Below are 21,294 nucleotides of genomic sequence, written 5' to 3'. Positions count from 1 at the left end.
TGGGTACCGAAAAACTTTAAAGAACATACTGTTTTAAAAGCCTTATAAGCAATTTTCAATTTACTTAGCAGATAAAATGTTATCTTTTTTGTTTGTGAGCTCCCAGTTGGTACCAACTATGTAAGGTATTCAACATGTATATATTTTTATTTCATTCATTTTTTTGGTAATAATTTATGTGCAAAATTTAAAAATTCAGGTGAATAAGCTCTATGTTGGAAAGTATTCTTAAATGGTGCTAGTGACCATGGTGCTATAGAAAATGGCTTTGCTGCTGAACATTATGTAGAACATATGGTAATTGAAATCTTGCTACTCCTTCTCTATATTTTGGCCCCAGACTCCAAGGCGGATAAAGAAAAGAAAAATGATAAAGGGAGGAGAAGATCTTTTGGTGACTTGGTTAGCTGTCAGATCAACCAATCACAGGAACTTCCAAGCGGGCTCTGTTGAGAGCTTGGTGCACCCATTTATGCTGTTATGGTCCTAAAGTGATACAACAGGGCACACCAGAGGCCAGCACACTTTTTCTATGAAGGGACAAGCAGTAAATATATTTGTCACAACTACTCAATTCTGCCACTGTAGCATGAGTGCAGCTGTGGTTGAATGAGTGTGACTGTGTTCAAGTAACTTTATTTACAGACGCTGAAGTGTACCTTATGTAATTTTCACATCATGAAATATTATTATGATTTTTTAACGTTAAAAAATGAGGAAACCACCCTCAGCAACTTGGGCCAAAGAAACAGATTGTGGCAGATGGGCCAGTGAGGTGTGTCTGAGCCCTGGTCTGCAACGGTTGGAGGTCCTTGGGGCATTGAGCTCACTTTCCAATGGGCCTCACCAAACTGACTCCCACAGCAGCTTCTTTCTTTCCTTTGTGCCGTTGTTGCTGGGCTGCAGGGACATCAAAAGGGGCTGATATGGGAATTCCCTGGAGGTCCAGTGGTTAGGGCACCCCACTCCCCCTGCAGGGGTCCAGGTTCATCCCTGGTTGGGGAACTAAGATCCTGCATGTAGCATGGCCAAAAAAAAGTTTTTTAAGAAGTGACAGATATAAAAAGATAAAGGTTATTTCAATCTCTCTTTTGTCCTCTCTGGAAGATTTTCTTCAGGTTTATTTCTTAAACATCTAAGAGGACATTAAATTAGAGATTCTAAAACTAGATAGCTTAAAATCTATTTTCCAATGTTTTTCTTTCTATGAAGATTACATTTTGAGGCCTACTATGATTATTTGATTTTAAATATCTAGAAATTTAAGGCACTGTACACTTTCACTTTTTTAATAAACCACATGGCAAAACAATACTTTAATAAATGTATAGGAAATTATAATTTGAAGATCGCAAATTCAGTACATATACATATACTATAGTTGGATTTTAAATTACATGGACAGACTCCAGCTTCAAAATCTTTCTAAAAATCAACCATTATGCAAAATACCTGGTTTCTGAAAGTGTATATGGGAAAGTATATACAATTTCTTAAAGTGTGATATGGCTTACTTATTAACATGTATTTATTTAGAGAAGCATAAGCTTTCCAAATATACATTATCTTTCAGGTGCAAAGTTGACATACTGGCACATTTCAATTTTGTTGCAGTTATTTCAGAATATACTTAATTGCAATATTTAAATTGACACTGTCATAGGTTTAACTGGGAGTCTTCTTAAGTGTTTTCCAATCTAACCAAAAATTAGAAAATGTTTGTTGGTCATCACAATATGACTAGAAGAATGAGTTAAATCTTTGGAAAGCGAGAATTCAATGACCGGCTGGCTGGAATGTGTAACAGAGGGGCACACATACAATTTAACACTGAGGACTTCCCATGATAGTTCTTCTCTACAATTTGTGTGCTCCTACTGGCATCACAAGCAATATCCCTGGCTAGCGATCGGTAACATAAATGTGAAGCCCTGTCTGGTCGGATTCACAGGACAGATCTGTAGCCAGGGTTTGCAAATGATATTGTGGTCAGAGAGACATTAGGCATAACAACAATTTGGGGATCAAGCTGGCCTCCCCTCAACAGAGCATACAGCAAAGTGTCACTATACATTTGTGACTAATAATACCCAAGTGAAGTTTGATTCAAAGACAAACTGAACCCGATGAACTAGTCTTGTGAACACATTCTGTAACTTTAAATTTACTATAATATACATAAGGCAGAGGCAACAGCAAAAGTGTCTAAAACCTCATTCCAAAGGGGCTCAAATTCTATATAATACCTTATTTCGTTGACCAACTGAAGAAAATACATTTAGAAAATACATTAATTGTGCTTGTTTCAGAAGTGAACGCTTCTCTGTGGTAAGAGTGGTTGTGTGAATCTTAGCAGTGATCCTGGCTTGTGATTGTGCAGTGCATCTACTTCTACCACACTTAGCATAAAACTCGGTGTGCAGAGAAACTTGGATCAGGAACAATCAGCAGCTTAAACAAAGGTTCTGCCCTACCCAGAAACACATTTATAAGTGGTGCTTTGTCTCTGAAGGATGGTTTTTCCTCACATTAAAATGAAAGGGAAGCTCATATATCTGATCCTGTGTCTATTCTGGGAAAATTCTACTGAAGACAAACACTCCGTGAGGACACCTGGGCTCAAGAGACAAAACCAGAACACTGAGACTCCTAAGAGCAGGAAACTAGTTTTAGGAAATGGGAACAAAGCACCCAAAATGGAAAACAGTGAAATAAGAAATCCAGTGATGTGGCAAACAATACTGATGGGAGCTGCAAGTTGTGAAAATCCAGGCTCACGTCACACAAGGAATAGCTAATGCAAAATGTATGAAGGAATTTAGTTGCTTCTGGTTCTGCATTTCAAAGCCCTCTGAAATATGCCTTATGCAACTATATTCCCCATGTTATATTTCTAAAGCAGCATGGTTGTTAATGAAATGGGCCATAAAAGTCAAAATGCTGCATCTGGCCAGAGCAGTGAAACACAGGTTATACACATAAGTAACTCTGACTATTTGCAAATGATAACTAAAATACACCTCACTGAAGAACTGTCCAGTTTTTATGTTGTGATCTGTTTTCCTTATGCAAAATTAATAATGCTAGGTGTTCATACATACAGCCACCGCCTTTGCTGGACAATGGAGAGCCCTTTTTGAGAGCTGGCTGAGGAGTATAACTACAGGCTGTAACTAGGTGGGGGAAGGACAGACCAACTTTGCAATTCTTGGTCGTATATGCTAAGTTTATATCCTTCTCTGTGGATCTTATGAAGTTACAAGTTAAATCTATCAATCCTCAAATCTTATACTCCCAGTGAAGTACCAGTACAAAGTCTATAGTCCTTGCTACAAAAAGCAAAGCATAGGCAAACTTCATGTTTCTCATTTTAAGGAGAACACTATAAGATTTACAAAAGTTTTTGGTCTTTGCGTTTTACAAAAAGATCCTTCCAATCCTCAAATGTATTTCAGACTGTTTCATCAAGTAACTTTCCAAGGAATGGGTCATTATGAAAAGTCAGGTATAGCTATTTAAGATAAAGGAAAATTTATAAGAAACAAGCTGGGTAGCTATGAGGAACAATTTGCAAATACCAGGAAACCATTAGCATAATTAGCATTAAGGCATATTCTTTTCCCTTCTCTTGCTAGGTGCTCAAAGTCTACAAGTGCCCAAATGTCTACTGAAATGCCTCTCATTTATTCTTACTTGCCCTCTGTATTTTAATTTTATATTTATTTTGATTTCAACAGCTTATGTGCTACTGAAATTTTTGAAAAATCCAAATCATTATTTTAAATATATTCACAGTAAGATTCTCATAAAGTTAATATTCAATTCAACAAACACAAGGTTTTATTAGGAACCATTAATCCTCATCAACCCTTTTACTGGATACCGTCAACAATAAATTTTGGGGTAAATCCAGGTTTTATCTTAGGCTTATTACATAGAGAGGTATTTGGCAGAAAGATAAAGTGTGTGTCCTGTTCATTTATATCAGGAGTCATCTGCATGCCCATCTAGGATTTCAGTTCACAACTTGCCTGGTACACTGCTGCTCTGCTCTGATTCTGAGGAGTCAAAGGATCCTATCTGTTCTTGGTATAAGAAACTGTTCTTGAAAATGGATTTGTAACATGTATAAAGATAATCTCAAAACCAACAGTTGCAAAATGAAACATGAATATTCACAGCTGCCTCTTTAACACAATCGTTACCAATTAGTTGCCTCTGCTCTGAAAACTAATGCTTAGCCTCCCCACAACAGATTTAATGTCTATCCCCATTCCCCTGCTTCAAAACACAAGAACATACAAGGTCAAAGACCCTTGAAAATTTTGTCTTCTCAGAGTAATATCTTCCCCCAATCCCTCTGGGCATTTCTGTTATGATACTATCATTGGAAAAACTTCAAAATTATATCCTAGGATTTCTGGAGTCCATGGAGAATCCCTAACCCATACCATTGATCCAAAATTCCTCCTGGAGGAAGGTGGTTGGTCTACACATGAGAGGTGGAGGGCACGCTGAAACTTACTTTCCCAGAGTTCTACCCTCAAAGGGCTCCCACAGATTAACTGGTATGGAAGCAGGAAGGAAGGTGCCGAGCAAACTTCCTATACAAAAAGCAAGGCAGTTCTTAAAAGGACAGAGAGTCACTGTTTACCTTCTGCAGTCTCTTGCTGTTCTTAAAATAATTCCACGAATAAGTGATTTCAGGAAGACTTAAATCTGAAACCCCACAACCCATTCTCACTCCTAAATTTTGTTTCAAAGTATCATATTATAATTTGAGTTTATGATTCACTTCTCCTATTCAGAATAACACAGAAAATATCTCCTAAACAATTTAGAATCAGTGGCCACAATATGTTAATATTTGATTCTGATAAGATTATAAATAACCAAAAATGCTAACTTTGACATACAAAACCCGGTACTATCTGGAAATAGTTGATTACAAATTATAACAATAAGATTTGAACTTATTTGTGAAATAAAACATTTCTGAAACTCTAGGAATACATGCTTATTCCACCCTCTGGATAATTAGTAGTACTTTGAGAAATAATTTTGGTAAAAAGAGAGCTGGGTGTCAAATTCAAGAAGCTGGGTTCAAGATTACATAATAAAAAAAAACAGTTTTCCAGCACTGGCTTGATATAAAAATGGTCTTTAAAAAGGATTTTTAAATGCAAATACTGAATTCTTGATGCTTTCTTTTAAAACATGTACTGTCATAATTAGTGAAGTACGGTCTTGGATTGTCTTCTATGAGGTATCTGTAGAGTCATGTCTCATTCTGTAAACAGTGTTTTAGAAACATCTTCATATGAGAATCATGGTGAAGTCTCATTTTACCATTAAACAGAAACTACCACTGTGAGGCTGGAGTGTCTGTTTTGAGAGACTGGTGCTTGATAGTGACACAGCCGTCAGGGATTCCATTTCTCACTCAGGTGTGCATTTATTGCTCTCACATCTGTGACTGCAGGATAAATAAGGCAGCAGTCTCCCCTATATACACAGTTAGGAACTGGAATTCTGACAGTTTGCACAAGTTCTGTCCACTTCTTGCCTGTAGCTCTGAAGCTGAATAGTACATTTATACATGCCAAATGTGTTCAATAATAAATGCTTTGCTTTGGACTGTACTTCCTCCCATTTAGATGAACTTCCAGGAACTGCAATATCAAGAAAATATCATTACTATTCACTGCACACAGTTACATATTAGTGAACAAGATAAGGGGCAAAAAAACAATCATACTATTCTGTGTACATGTTTTTATTAGTTTGAATTCTACCCTCTTGAAGCTATTCTTTTAGAGAAGTGTTTCAGTTCACAAAGCCAGAACGACTTCTTCTTATTCCAATTTTTCTAGTCCACTCTTGCGTAGAGAAAGAACACTAGACATCAATTGCAAGTCTTTCATCTTTTGTAGTCTTTTTAAAAAAGCCATAAGCATGTATTATTTTGATAAAAAATAAAAAGCAACAATCTGTGAAATGTTTAAATAAAAACATAGAGTCTAGCTTTTTCTATATAGAAAAAACATGGTAAATATACTTTATGCCTTTCATCTGAAGGCAAAAAATCAATCTGTAATATCTCATCAGAGAGAATATGATTGCTCTGCTATCATTATATTGACTTGCAACTCACCTTTTGAAGAGCTTCACCCTTCCCTTAAAATAAATCTTTCCAGCAGAAAAGTCTTCCTATTTACTCCTAAGGACAGTTGTTAAATTCCAAAGATAGAAGTCCACCAACCCCAGCATTTACCGTCAGCAACATACTTAGCTGTATGTGTACTATGGCAGTAGGTTTTCCTGAAGTGAGAGACCAGATATTTAAATCTTCCACTGAATGTACATCTTCTATTTTCATCAAAGCTTCTTTGATATAGTCTACGTTCAAATGGCTTGGTACACCTATTCAGAATGGATCATTTATAAATAAAGGCTATTTTAAGAAAAAAGTTATATATCACTAATATGACATTTTTTAAGAAAAGAAACCAAATGGGTTTACCTAATTCAGTTTAAATTAATATTTAAATTATATTAAAACTTTAATATAAACTATGCATATATATAGCAGGATATACACAAGAGGTTAATAAATACTTAAAAAAATGCACACCAAAAAGAAATGTCAACCAAATCAGAATACTTTAATAAAAAATAAGCTAGGATAGATGAAAAAGAAAAAAGGAACATACAATGATGATAAACCTACTTTTGAGAACTCATGGTTACATGCTTATACTTAGTATCAGTAAGGCAGGAATGTTGGAAATTGAAATAGCAAGTTAAATGGAAATTATAGACTTAACACATGAATTACTACACATAACTACATTAAGAATTATGAGTTGCATTCTTGTCCTAGCTCCACAGTTTATTAGCAGCATGACCTTAATGAAGTTATGTTACCCCACTGTGCCACAGTTTTGTTATTGGTAAATGGGGATAATAATGTCTGCCTTGCCTACTTTTCTTGGCTATTATAAAGATCAAATGGGCAATAAATGGGAGAGTGCATTGATTCTTGTATGTTTTTTCATGTAAGGTGGTATTATAGACTAAGAAGTATTAGTAAAAAGAAAGACATGACTCCTACCCTAGAGAATCCCTCCTGCCAACAGCCCCAATCTGATTTAGGGAAATAATAAACCCACAATGGGGAGAACAGAAACCTTACCTTCTAGAATTATCACTACTGTGTCCCATATGATTCGAAGGGTTGTAAAAGCCACAAGTAATGAAAACACATATGTACAGATGGGATCAGCAATCTTGTATTCTGGCTGAAAAGAGACAAATCAAAATTGTGTGATTAAATGCAAACAGACATAAAACAAGTCTGAAAAGCAAAGCAAGGCATACTCTGTCCCTTCTTTAGCAGGACTGGAGCATTTCTTTAAAACTTGGATATTGCCAATCGAGAAATGTCTACTGTTCTTTGTGAAACCCATTTCCATAAGTTTAGCCATTTGTTCCACTGTTTTCCTCTGTGCCTCCTCTAAATCTTCCACCCACAAGCCACAGACTATCAGAATTGAAAGGAGTTTCGGCAGCCATCCATCTGGTCTAAGCCCCTCGTATTAAAGTGGAGGGAACTCAAGTTTAGAGCTGGGGGACTTGCTTAAGGTCAAAGCACTACAGCCAGAGCCAACACTAGAACCCAGATCTCTGTATTTTCATGCCGGTATATATTCCAGTACCTAGTAGTTGAGTGACAAAGCTTAAAATTGAGTTTTTCAGTGAAAGCACCACCAAAACCAATAGATAAGTTATCCCTTGAGGTGATACTATTGTGACTGGTGCTAATAAAAGAGCGATACTGATAGTTCATGTATGTTTGCATAACTCAAAATGAATAGGACTGGCATTGGTGTCTAGTATACCAATAAAAGATAGTCGTCACCTTTAGTTTTGTTTTTCGTTTTGGCCGAGCCGCACAGCATGTGAAATCTTAGTTCCCCAAAAAGGAATTAAACCCATGCCCCCTGCATTAGAAGCACAGAGTCTTAACTACTGGACTCCCAGGGAAGTCCAGTCATTTTTAATGATGAAATTACAAGCATTTTAAAATAGAAGAATTAGCGATTATGTTACCTTGAATCGTATGATGTATGCAGCTATTAGCACACCAACACTCTGTACCAGATCCCCCAAGGCATGTACAAATGCAGCTCTCACTGCCAGGCTATCCTGCCCTTGGTTTTGTCCACATCTGGGACCTGTGGTAGGAGAATTTGAGGGCAGGGAGTGGGAATGGGCATGATGGTGACCAGATTGGTTCAACAGAAACCCCATTCTGTTAAGAATAAAAGAAAAGATTATTATTCTTTCTAGTATTATTGATTAAAATATTTGTTACTAGTCAGGCACTAATGAGGCAACATGAAACTCATTCATTTAATTAATATTTGAGTGCCTATTATGTATCAAGTACTGTTCTAGGTGTTGGGGTCAAAATAGTGGTAAGGCAGACATATCCCCATGGAACTTATGTTCCAGTAGAGAGGGCAGAGAATTAACAAATAAATACGTAATATACTAGTTGACAGTGTGAATGCTTTGAAGAGAAAGTAAAGCATGACCGGGAGATGGAGAGTGATGGGGAGTGATGGGAAAAGGCCTCACTAGGATTCTGAGTAGAGACTTGAATGAAGTCAGGAAGTGAGTGGTGGTGGAAGAGTGTTCTAGACAGAAGGACCACCAGGGCAAAGGCCCTAAGATGAAAATATGCTCTATGTGCTTTAAAAAGCAAGACAGCCATTGTGGCTAGAATAAAGTAACCAGGATGCTAGGAGGTGAGCTGGAGAGGTACACAGGATCTAACAAAATGCCTGCGGTAAAATGTTTTGATTTTATTCTAAGTATGAACGGAGGCTATTAGCACAGGGACTGGCAAACCAGAGTCTGTAGACCATGGTTGGCTCACTTCCTGTTTTACTACATTTTTTTCTTTTTCTTTTGCAAATAAAGTTTTATTGGAACACAGCCATGCTCATTTGTTTAGATACTAAATGGGGGTGCTTCTGTTCTATAGCAGTAGAGCTGAGTATATGTAAAAGAGGCTCTCAATGCCTCACGTATTTATTATCTGGTCCTTTTACAGAAAAAGTTTACTGAACCCTGGTCCAAATGATTAAGTAAGTATTAAAGATTTTGTAGTTTTTAGGAAAAAGTTGGTAGTTAGAAAAACTTATTAAAATAAAAATACTATAAAAGTTATTTTAAAAACTTTGTCCTACTTAAATTCCTGATTATTAGTCAAACTTCAGTATACCTGGGCAAACCCATGAGAAACTTATATAATTTCACAACAGTATTTTATTAACACTTAGAAGAAAAATTAATGTACTATAAAACTTCAAAATATATTAAAATATCACTGCACATTATTGAATGCATACACAATAGTCTCTAAGTTCACAGTACTTGAAAATATTAATGTGAACACAATATAGATTGTGATACTATAATGGTAGATAGTGTCATTATAAATTTGTCCAAACTCATAGAATGAGTTTAACACCAAGAGTGAACCCTCACGTGAACTATGGATTCTGTGCAGTAATGATGTGTCAGTGTAGAGCTCATGGCTTGTATTAAAAACAAGTGTACCACCCTAGTGGGGGATGTTGATAATGGGGGAGGCTATGCATGTGTTTGGATAGCATACATATGAGAAGTGCTTGCAGTGAACCTAAAACTGCTTTAAAAAATAAAGCCTATTAAATTTTTTAAAAAATACAGCTTACATCACGTTAACTGCAACTCCAATAGCTGCGGTAATGAGCATTATATCTCCATTTATTTCATATTTCATGTGGATGGTTCTTTGGACAGCTTCATAGAGGAGAAACCCCATAAGGATATACACCAACAGCACACTAATCATAGCTGACAGAACCTCTGGAAGGAAAAATATAAAAAATAAATATATTTGCAGAATGGCTATTATACTTCATACATACTAAATACTGTGCAGTCTCTAATTTATATCTTCTTTCCTCTAAGGAGATAAAGACATTATTTTTGTCATGTTATTTTTCTTATTTAGAAAATTGTTTAGTAGTTTGCTTTGGATCCTCTATTAATTCATTCCCACCACTCCCCACCTCCTTCTCATCTCTTTAGGGTCAAATTATATTTTTGGGTCAAAGTATATTTACAAACATAATGAAAAAAAAAACTGAGAAAGAATTTGTAACACACTTGGCCACAGATTAATTTCTCCATAGATGATATACTTACAAATCAATAAAAAAGCAAACAACCCATAAGAAAAATGGGTAAAGGACACAAATAGTAATATACAGAAAAGAAACAGGCATCAAAATCAACCATAATACAAGAAATTCTAATAATTCCTTTTTGCCCCTTACAATACTTTGGCCACCTCATGCGAAGAGTTGACTCATTGGAAAAGACCTTGATGCTGGGAGGGATCGGGGGCAGGAGCAGAAGGGGACAACAGAGGATGAGATGGCTGGATGGCATCACCGACTCAATGGACATGGGTTTTAGTAAACTCTGGGAGTTGGTGATAGACAGGGAGGCCTGGCGTGCTGCGATTCATGGGGTCGCAAAGAGTTCGACACGACTGAGAGACTGAACTGAACTGAATTGAAGTTGGCAAATGTTAAAAAGTTTAACAGCCATAGTTAGCAAAGACATACTGATAGAAGCATAAAATAAAACTATCTTTTTGGAGAGCAGTTAGTAAAACTAACAAAATTTTAAAATGCATATGTTCCTTAATTCTAAAAATCTATCCAATAGAAACACATCCATATGTATGCAAAGACATCTACAAAATTTTCTACTGTAGTTAGCCTGTAGTATAAAAAAAGATCTGGAGACATCTTAAATGCCCACCAATAAGGAACTTAATGGATAAATTATGGTATATACATAATGGGAAGCCATAGTAATATATATATATATATATATATATATATATATATATGTATTTTTAATTGAAGTATAATTGATTTACAATATCATGTTAGTTTCAGTTGTATAGTACAGTATATATATATATATATATATATATATATATATATCTTCTTCAGGTTTTCTTCTCTTATGCTCACTTTAGCTGTGTCCAACACTTCAATTGTGTCTAACTCTTTGTGACCATAACCTGCCAGATTCCTCTGTCTATGGGATTCTCCTGGCAAGAATACTGGAGTGGGCTGCCATGCCCTCCTCCAGGGTATCTTCCCAACCCAGAGATTGAACCTCTGTCTCCTGCATTGCAGGCAGACCCTTTACCACTCAGCCACTGGGGAAGCCCCAATATAACAAAATATTGAGTACAGTTCCCTGTGCTATATAGTAGGTCCTTGTTGGTTTATTTATATTTTAAAAAACGGGGAAAAAAAAGAACTTCTCTGGTGATCCAGTGGTTCAGAATCCACCTTGCAATCCAGTGGGACACGGGTTCGATCCCTGGATGGGGAACTAAGATCTCACATGCCTTGGAGCAACTAACCCCACACACAACTATTGAGCCCAAGCACAACTACTTAGCCCACACGCCACAACTACTGAGCCCACGTGCCACAACTAGAGTTTGTGTACCACAGTGAAAGATTTTGCATGTAGCAACAAAGACTTGACTCATCCAAATAAATAAATATTTAGCCAAATAAATAAGTAAAAAGGAAAAAAATCACGCAAATTGATAATCACAAGAAAAGACTGACAAGAAAATGTATACTTGGGAAGTAAGACTGAGTGCTTGGGGAATTTATTTTTCCCTTTATTTTTTGTAATGCTTGAAAAATTTTAAATTTTTACTTAAACACATTTGTCTTTAGACTAAAGAAAAACAAACCCATTTTTAAAGGAATGTAAGTATGCATGAATGCACTTTGACTTAGGAATTCCTCTTCCAGGAATGATATACACACTCACGTCAACTGAGCTGCACGTGTACAAAATGAGGTATGTTAAGAATCTATCTATCAAATATTACATAGAATAGCAAACAAGTGAAAACAATAAAAGAAGTGATTAGTAGGAGCATTGTAGCATGGAATATTATGCAGTTGAAAAAAGAATTGAGCTTTTAATGTTTTAATGAGGAATCATCTATGTGAAATAAGAAAAGTACACAACAGTATATATGATATGTTAGCATTTGTTGCCAAAAGAAAGAGAATATATAAATAATGATCTGTACATGCAAACTCTGGAAGAATATACAAAATACTGATAAAAACAGATTGCGAAGGAAATGGGTGGCTAGGAAACAGGGATAATGTTCCACTATACATGATTTCCACCATGTGAGTAAGAAGTAGAAATCATTTTATATCTTTTTAAAATTACTAAAATAGGGCAATGTAAAGTACATTTAAAAATAATTATTATATAAAACTAGTGTTGACACGCAGAACAATAATAGAAAGAAAATACATGAAATTTTTTTTAAGAAATCAAATATTAAACCTTTAAGTGTTATAAGTTAAAACAACCTGGAAAATTGTTATCTGGGTCAACTCATTGCTCAAAGGTCCCAGGCAGTTCAAGTATATTGGACTTTGATACATTTTTATTCTACCTCATAAATTGCAACACAGAAAACTATCTGGCAGTAAAATAAGCTGTTTCCCCAAAGACATCTCATTAATGTAGCCAAAACTCTAAAATTCTGTGAATCAACAGATGTTAGAATAAGACAAAAAACATAACAACTCCTATTTAAAACTATGATTCACCTACTCCTGACATACTAATTAACATACTTTAAAGGAGACATAGCAATAAGAAAGACAGAGAAAAACCAACTGAAATACACAAAGCTATGGAGAGACTACCATATCAAGTCTAGGCTCTAAGCCCCATAAGGATGTGACTACTTTACATTCCATGTCACATTTACTGTAGCACTCAGCAGAAAGGCTGGCATATAGTATGTACTCACGTATTTATGGATGGATCTGTAGAATGAAGTTAGTTAGGCTGAGTAAGGAAAGATAAAAGGGTATATATACAATTAAGAAGGTTAAGCTAAATATGAACAATAGGTTACTTACTAAATCCCGAAAAACAAGACTAGGTTAAAAGAAAAGAATTAAGCCAAATATAAGACTGAAAACACACAGAATTTCTTGTTAAGTTATAACTGCTGATGGCAAAATATACATATATAAATAATATAAAGAAAGAATAAATAACAAATTTTGAACTGTAAAATTTCAGGTACTAGTGGTTGGCTCCTCATTTTACTCATGAAGAAATAGAGCTTTAATTCTCTTTAATTCTTTTTAATTCTCTTAATTCTTAATTGATTCTCTTTAATTAATTCTTTTAATTCTCTTTAATTCTCTTTAATCCTTCTCAAACTCTTCTGGAAAAAAAAAAAAGAACTTTAATCATGTGTCCAGGTTGACACTAGCTAACAGTTAGGACACCACAGTTTTAAGGGTACCTAAATAAAATTTTTAATATGAAATTATAAAGCAGTACATTTTGTAAAGATTAACAGTTATATGAAATTATAAAGCAGTACATTTTGTAAAGATTAACAGTTATACAAGTTAATGACACAGAGATGTGATTGCTTATGAAGATCTAAAACCAGTAATTAAAAATTCTTTCAAAACACCTTGTAATTAGGTTGGCCATACTTTTCTGTTTTCCCAGATAGCCCCAATTTATGCCTATTATCCTGTCATAATTACTATCAGTGTCCCATTTCACTCTCAAGAGTGTCTTTGTCTTTTGGATGATAAGATACATTGTGACCCTAGGAGGTCTTCCAGATAAAATACTGGATGCCCAGTTAAATCTGCATTTCAGATAGACAACCAATTTTTGCATATAAGTATGTCCCATGCAATATTTCAGACATATTGTCACCTGGAGAGAGCGAGAGAGCTTGCAAGTTAAATGTGCCAACACCCACATCTCAGTGATCGTTTTCCTAAACACTGAGAATTATCTTTTTGTGAACTTTCAGACAAAGCAAAACCATATTCAAAATAAAGTAAAATGAAAGTCAAACTAAAGCACAACGTTCTTGACAAGGAGGATTCCCCTCCTGAGAAGGCCCGAGGCCCTTGCAGCCGAAAACTGTTTTCCACCACACAGTTTTCACCCACATGAGGAGGACAAAGGACCCTAATGCCTGCCCATAGTTAAGAGTAATGGAATTCAGTTGATTCCTAGAAATTCTCAAAATTACATATTAGGATACTGTAACCAAAGATGTGGCTTATTCAGTAATTAATAGGAATGTGCCTCATATTTAGTTTCCCTGGTGAAAAGCAAAGAATTCATCTGTTATTTTTTTATTCTAATGATCTGTCAAAATGTTTTCTAAACAGAGCACTGATAAATGCAAAAAAGAAACTAAATTTTGAGTATATTTTTAGGACTGAGATTTATAATTGATAAGTATAAGGCACAGGAACATATATAACTAAAATTTCCAAGAGTAGACATATGATCATTCTGATAAAACGAACAAAAAGTTCTTTCACTGTGAATAAATTAAACTTTGGTGAAATATAATGAATAGACCTAATTAGTGTTTAAAATTTTTTCATAGTATTTTAAATATGATGGAATGTAGATAAATGCAGGCAAGATATTGTTTTCTCCCACATCTGAGAGAGAAGGAAGTTTTCAATCAACAACCAAATTATGATTTGCTCCAATCTTCTCATTCTTGACCTGTTGCCCTGGGTTGGTATCTGGTCACATAACATACATTAAAGTTTTTCAAGATGAAAGGAGCATACAACATGTGGATTTTTCATTTTCTAAAGGAGACTCAGGAACTTTCACAATTGAAACCCTAGTTTCTGTGAAAGTTACCATCCTATTCGTCTTAGATAAACCTGACAAAATGGAAATTTAGCATAGGTAAACTCTTGAAAGAGATTTTTATGGAAATTCTAGAAAACCTATTTTATAGTAGTTATAACATAATTTGCTACTTTATTCTACACACAAATAATTGTATCACTCTACTTGACTGAATGATAGCATTGGAGGATAGAGTAAGATGAATGAATATGTGTTTTGTAACACTCACTTGGGTCATTTCATTCAGCTGAAATACAAATGCTTATTATGATCAATGATCTAACAAAGACCAAAATATACCCCAAATTTCACATAGAGAGGACAAACAGTTTTGATTCGAAAAGCTAATAAATAGTAAGAATAAAAATTAAATGGAACAAAACACACATGATTATCAAGTTTTGATAGTAGTATAATAGATTAAAAATGTTTATTGTACATTTTAACACATCTGTAAATTGCCAAAGGGTTTTCCAGGTCGTACAGTGGTAAAGAACCCATCTGCCAATGCAGGAGATTGATCCCTGGGTCAGGAAGATCCCCTGGAGTAGGAAATGGAAACCCACTCCAGTATTCTTGCCTGGAAAATTCCATGAACAGAGGAGCCTGGGGGGTTGCAGTCCATGGAGTCTCAAAAGAGTTGGATACAACTGGGTGACTGAGAGCACGTGCAAGTAAACTGCCAAAACTAGAGGTTTTCAAGATTCATATGAAAAATACTGAGTCCTTCTCTGACATCCTCTGTTATGCTCCATCATACTACCTTATTCTTTCTCTTTACAGCATTTAATATAATTTATGATTATGTTGTGCTTGTGTATATATTTACTGTCTTGTTCCCCGCCCCCCTCCATAATATTACCCATTCAACAGGAACTTTTGAGCACCTATTCAGTGAATGAGTAACAATCTGCTTCAACTATGTAAACCACACTCAACCCAAGCATATTTGCTTTTTTATGAGTGCTGCCCAGATGTACTGGCCTGTCATAACCGTTATCTTTGCCATGATGCCAATAATGTCTGTTTCCCTTGAGGTATACACACTCTCTCTATTGACTCAAATTTAAATAGCAAACATCTAAAGTTCAGCTTTCAGAGGCCTGTAAAAAAGAGTAGGGAACGAGAGTGGAGATATAGTCTCTTCCATTTCCTTTTATGCTATTTTTCTTTTCTACATTCTTCTAAAAGCAGATAGGAAGGAAAAAGAAGGAAAAGCAGTGGGCTGTACTGGATTTGCCTAGGACTTCCAAACTAGTATTTTTAATTCATCTCGTCCACAGATGAGGATGAACTCAGGACAAAGAAGACATCACATAGGATTTCAGGGACCCACAGTTGCCACCAGGATACTAAAAGCTAAACTGCAAAGAATGTATCTTTAGATTCTCTCACTTCCTACTCTAAATCACCTTCTGTTTTCTGCCTTTGTACCACTCCCTCTTCCCCACACCCACAGTGCCCAGTGCTCTTGAGTCCACTTTTGGCTATCCAGTGTTGACTGATGTCTTATACCTGTCCCATTTCTAGCACGTACCTATACTTTTCCTACATATGTTCATGTGATATGAATTAACGTTTAAGATGTGACCATGACAAACAGGCATAACTTTTGTCAGGGGTGGGAGGAAGTTGTTGAAATGAATCACCAGGGAGAAGAGAAGGGTTTTTTTTTTTTTTTTTGGCTGCATGTATGGGGGAAGAAATTTGTTTAGCTGAATACTTTCTGTTCCTTTAGTAAGTATCAGGGGAAAAATAACAAACTATGTAGAATTAGCATTATAATCAGATCGTTACCTCAGGACAACCACCATCTAGTCAGATCTGCAAGGTCTGTGCTCAGTAGAATGACACATTGCTATACAAAAGATCCCTGCACTGTCACTTCACAGTTAACCTAGACTGAGGTCTGCATTACCAAAGTTAATCTTGCTTTTTATTTCAAATACAGACAACTCTGCTTATTATAGTCCTATCACATGGCCACTATCTTTATCTAATCCTTGCAGACTCTTCAGCCCAAGAACTGGAAGAAAAGCCAAATAAAGTCAATTACCCTCATAATCCACAGAGGATAAAAGCAGAAAGTTTTTCCCCCCTTTGGAATAGCATGTCCCCTGAGACATAATGCTATTCCTCCTAAGGATTTGTGGGATTTCTTCTATAGTGTGGCTTCATGAAGTTCTGAGTTTTATTAACATCCAGAATAAGATGACATACCCACAGTCAAATAAATCCAGGCATTTAAAAATAACTCACATACTTTCTCACAAAAGAGCTGCCATTGCAACTCACTGAAATGTAAGAAAGAAAGAAAAAAAAAAGAAAAAGGAAAAGAAAAACCTGAATGATTTTATACAACCTGTGAGTTCACATGAAGGACAGAAAGCACTAACAGAATGGAACTGACTCCTGCAACAGCCAGCTGGGCTTACCCCTCAGATCTGAAACTACCTCTCTCGCCTTGACTGAACCATTTTTGCTAAAATAAACTTTGTTATACTGCCCCAAATGTTACTAAAGACCTGAGTTATAAAGCACATCTTTAAAAATTGTTAATCATGAGGGTGAATCATGTTACTTTTCTCCTACTACCTGGCTGAGATAGTTTTCCTTAAGAAACAAGAATTTTCATTGGGGTCAGGGGAGGCAGGCAGTTTTGAAGCATAGAGCATTTTGAGAGATAAGGAAAGTCTGGATAAGATGACAAACTGGCAGATAGAAGAGGGAAGGAAAAGAAGGCTGATACTGACTTTTAGTGAGAATTTACTCTGTGCCAGGTGTCATGTTAGGGACTTATACTGCCTTAATTATGTCTTTTTTTTTTTTTTAACAATTCTGCAATAAAAGCACTATCATCCTATTTTACAGTAGAAACCCATAGTTAAGTCAAGTCATTCTCCCAAAGGTCATACGGCTAGTGAAAGAGCAGATCTCAGATGTGGGATCAAACCCTGACTAAGATAAGGAGAAGAAATTCCCTTCTGACTAGTTTCTTAATTAGCCTGAAGGACCTACAAGCCAGGCTACACAACTCAGCTATGTTACTGCAAATAAATTTTTAGAGTTTGTGAGTATAAACTGATTCAGAATTATAGAAAAATGCTTTCAAGTCCCAAATAGTTTTGTCCCAAAATTTAAAAAATTCTCCTACTCTCAGTTTGGAAGTTGGTTTAACTTCGAAAACAAATGATTTAAGGATCACTAGATTATCTGTTTCAGTTTTCATATCCATATTTACTCAGCTTTGACTATGTAACAATCGGATGAATGATACCTTATACAGCACTTATTAGTGCCAGACCCATAGAGTTTCATATTTTATGTTCTTGTCCCTACTTAATTCATGGTCTAGAAGGAGACACTGTCTCATAAAAATATCTATAAATATGTGATAAATGCTATTAGACATGTATAAAGTGTTACAAAAATGGAAGGGACTTAACTGAAGTAGAAGATATTAAGAAGAGGTGGCAAGAATACACAGAAGAACTGTACAAAAAAGATCTTCACGACCCAGATAATCACGATGGTGTGATCACTCACCTAGAGCCAGACATCCTGGAAGGTGAAGTCAAGTGGGCCTGAGGAAGCATCACTACAAACAAAGCTAGTGGAGGTGATGGAATTCCAGTTGAGCTATTTCAAATCCTGAAAGATGATGCTGTGAAATTGCTGCATGCAATATGCCAGCAAATTTGGAAAACTCAGCAGTGGCCACGGCACTGGAAAAGGTCAGTTTTCATTCCAACCCCAAAGAAAGGCAATGTCAAAGAATGCTCAAACTACCGCACAATTGCACTCATCTCACACTCTAGTAAAGTAATGCTCAAAGTTCTCCAAGCCAAGCTTCAGCAATACGTGAACTGTGAACTTCCAGATGTTCAAACTGGTTTTAGAAAAGGCAGAGGAACCAGAGATCAAATTGCCAACACCCGCTGGATCATCGAAAAAACAGGAGAGTTCCAGAAAAACATCTATTTCTGCTTTATTGACTATGCTAAAGCCTTTGACTGTGTGGATCACAATAAACTGTGGAAAATTCTGAAAGAGATGGGAATACCAGACCACCTGACCTACCTCTTCAGAAATCTGTATGCAGATCAGGAAGCAACAGTTAGAACTGGACATGGAACAACAGACTGGTTCCAAATAGGAAAAGGAGTATGTCAAGGCTGTATATTGTCACCCTGCTTATTTAACTTATATGCAGAGTACATCATGAGAAACGCTGGGCTGGGGGAAGCACAAGCTGGAATCAAGATTGCCAGGAGAAATATCAATAACCTCAGATATGCAGATGATACCACCCTTATAGCAGAAAGTGAAGAACTAAAGAGCATCTTGTTGAAAGTGAAAGAGGAGAGTGAAAAAGTTGGCTTAAAGCCCAACATTCAGAAAACTAAGATCATGGCATCCAGTCCCATCACTACATGGCAAATAGATGGGGAAACAGTGGAAATAGTGGCTGACTTTATTTTTCTGGGCTCCAAAATCACTGCAGATGGTGACTGCAGCCATGAAATTAAAAGACGCTTGCTCCTTGGAAGGAAAGTTATGACTAACCTAGACAGCATATTAAAAAAAGCAGAGACATTAGTTTGCCAACAAAGGTCCATCTAGTCAAGGCTATGGTTTTTCCAGTGGTCATGTATGGATGTGAGAGTTGGACTTAAAGAAAGCTGAGTGCAGAAGAACTGATGCTTTTGAACTGTGGTGTTGGAGAAGACTCTTGAGAGTCCCTTGGACTGCAAGGAGATCCAACCAGTCCATCCTAAAGGAGATCAGTCTTGGGTGTTTACTGAAAGGACTGATGTTGAAGCTGAAACTCCAATATTTTGGCCACCTGATGTGAACAGCTGACTCATTTGAAAAGACCCTGATGCTGGGAAAGATTGAGGGCAGGAGGAGAAGGGGATGACAGAGGATGAGATGGTTGGATGGCATCACCGACTCAGTGGACATAGGTTTGGGTGGACTCTGGGAGTTGGTGATGGACAGGGAGGCGTGGCGTGCTGCGGTTCAGTCACAAAGAATCAGACACGACTGAGCGACTGAACTGAACTGAACTGAAAGTGTTATAAGAAGACAAAAAGAAAATAGATTTAGGGTATCATACTACTAGTATCTAACTCTTATCCATAGACACACACCTCTAGTATGCTGCCTTTGCATAGGAAAGGGTGGCGGGGAGTGGCATATGAACGTACATATTTTTTTTTCTTATACTTTCAAAAGGAAATGCTGGAAGGACAGACAGAATGTAATTAGAATGGTTGCTAATTAGGAGTAGGGCAGAAGGATGGGTTGGAGGGGACAGGATGAAAGCAAGGCTTCTCTGAGTAAATCTTTTCTTTTAAAAATTAATTTTTGACTTCTGTGACAGTTTTACATATATACAAAGTAAATCAACAAAGAAAAATCCAACTCCTATCACCCATGCCATCAAAGCAAAACAAAACTCAACAGCACAGTAACCAACCAAAAGTTTCTTAGGGGGAATTCCTTCCGAAACGTTCTTTAGAACCTGAATCCCCAAATCTCGGTAGTTGGGAGGTCATTAGAGGCATGCTCTCTAAAGGCATCCAACGTAAACATACCTTCCCCTAGAGAACTTGGATTACTTGTGAAGCTGTGGAATGTTATAGCACATGACGACAGCCACTGCTTCGGTTTATAGCTTTGTTCAACTCTACATACCTTTAGTGCCTTTTTAATCCTCCTCAGATCATCATAAGTTTTTCTTTCATTACTTCAAAGAGCAGAATATGTGAAATACGTTCTTATCTATCTATATTCTTGTAAGATTTTGGAATACAAAGAAGAAAAAGATCTCAAAAGGCCCTTCTAATATGAGGGAGTGATTCTCTCCTTAGCTCTGGAAAATACTCACCTATCTGTATCACAATAATCCTCTTCCTTCTATTTTTTAGATGACTTAAAAAATTTAGATAAAATTCAAATAACAAAATTTACCACTTTAACAATTTTGAAGAGGACAATTCAGTGGGTTTTAGTATATGCACAGGTTGTACAAGTACCATTAATTCCAGAACATGCTCATCAGCCCGAAAAAGAAACCCTATAATGCTGAAGCAGTCACTTCTTTTTATTTTTTAAGTCTCTTTTTCTGAGGTTTTTAATAGTATACTTCAGACTTTCCAGATCATTCTTTTATAGTTTTAAACTTTTTTTCCTGTTTTTATTTATTTTTGTTCTGTATTCTGGGAGACTTTTTTTCTTTTTTAGTACTGTTTAAAATTTTTATTGTAGCTGATTTACAATGTTTGTAAATTTCTTCTGCAGAGCAAAGTGACTCAATTATACATATATATTCTTTTTCATATTTTTTTCTATTATAGTTTCTCATAGCATATTGAGTATCATTCCCTGTGCTATAGAGTAGAATCTTGTTTATTCATCCTATTATATAATAGTTTGCCTTTGCTAATCCCAAACTCC

At 36.1% G+C, this 21,294-nt stretch overlaps 1 protein-coding gene across 2 annotated transcripts in view; it reads right to left on the bottom strand.

Moving 5' to 3' along the window:
- Positions 1–1,315: 1,315 nt before the first annotated feature.
- SLC30A4 (solute carrier family 30 member 4) overlaps positions 1,316–21,294 on the bottom strand; it is a 72,098-nt gene continuing 52,119 nt past the window's right edge. For both annotated transcript variants that reach the window (XM_020912840.2, XM_070469353.1), the window contains 5 exons: positions 9,768–9,921; positions 8,113–8,314; positions 7,196–7,301; positions 6,289–6,423; positions 1,316–5,672 (listed from right to left, as the gene is read on the bottom strand). In XM_020912840.2, the coding sequence (XP_020768499.1) occupies positions 5,518–5,672; positions 6,289–6,423; positions 7,196–7,301; positions 8,113–8,314; positions 9,768–9,921 (752 nt within the window). In that variant the 3' untranslated portion in view covers positions 1,316–5,517. The remainder of the gene's footprint in view (positions 5,673–6,288; positions 6,424–7,195; positions 7,302–8,112; positions 8,315–9,767; positions 9,922–21,294) is intronic.

The sequence above is a fragment of the Odocoileus virginianus genome, chromosome 6, assembly GCF_023699985.2.
Source record: "Odocoileus virginianus isolate 20LAN1187 ecotype Illinois chromosome 6, Ovbor_1.2, whole genome shotgun sequence".
Classification (NCBI taxonomy): domain Eukaryota; kingdom Metazoa; phylum Chordata; class Mammalia; order Artiodactyla; family Cervidae; genus Odocoileus; species Odocoileus virginianus.
Note: the sequence above shows the minus strand (reverse complement) of the source record. Positions and strands in the feature narration are given on the sequence as shown.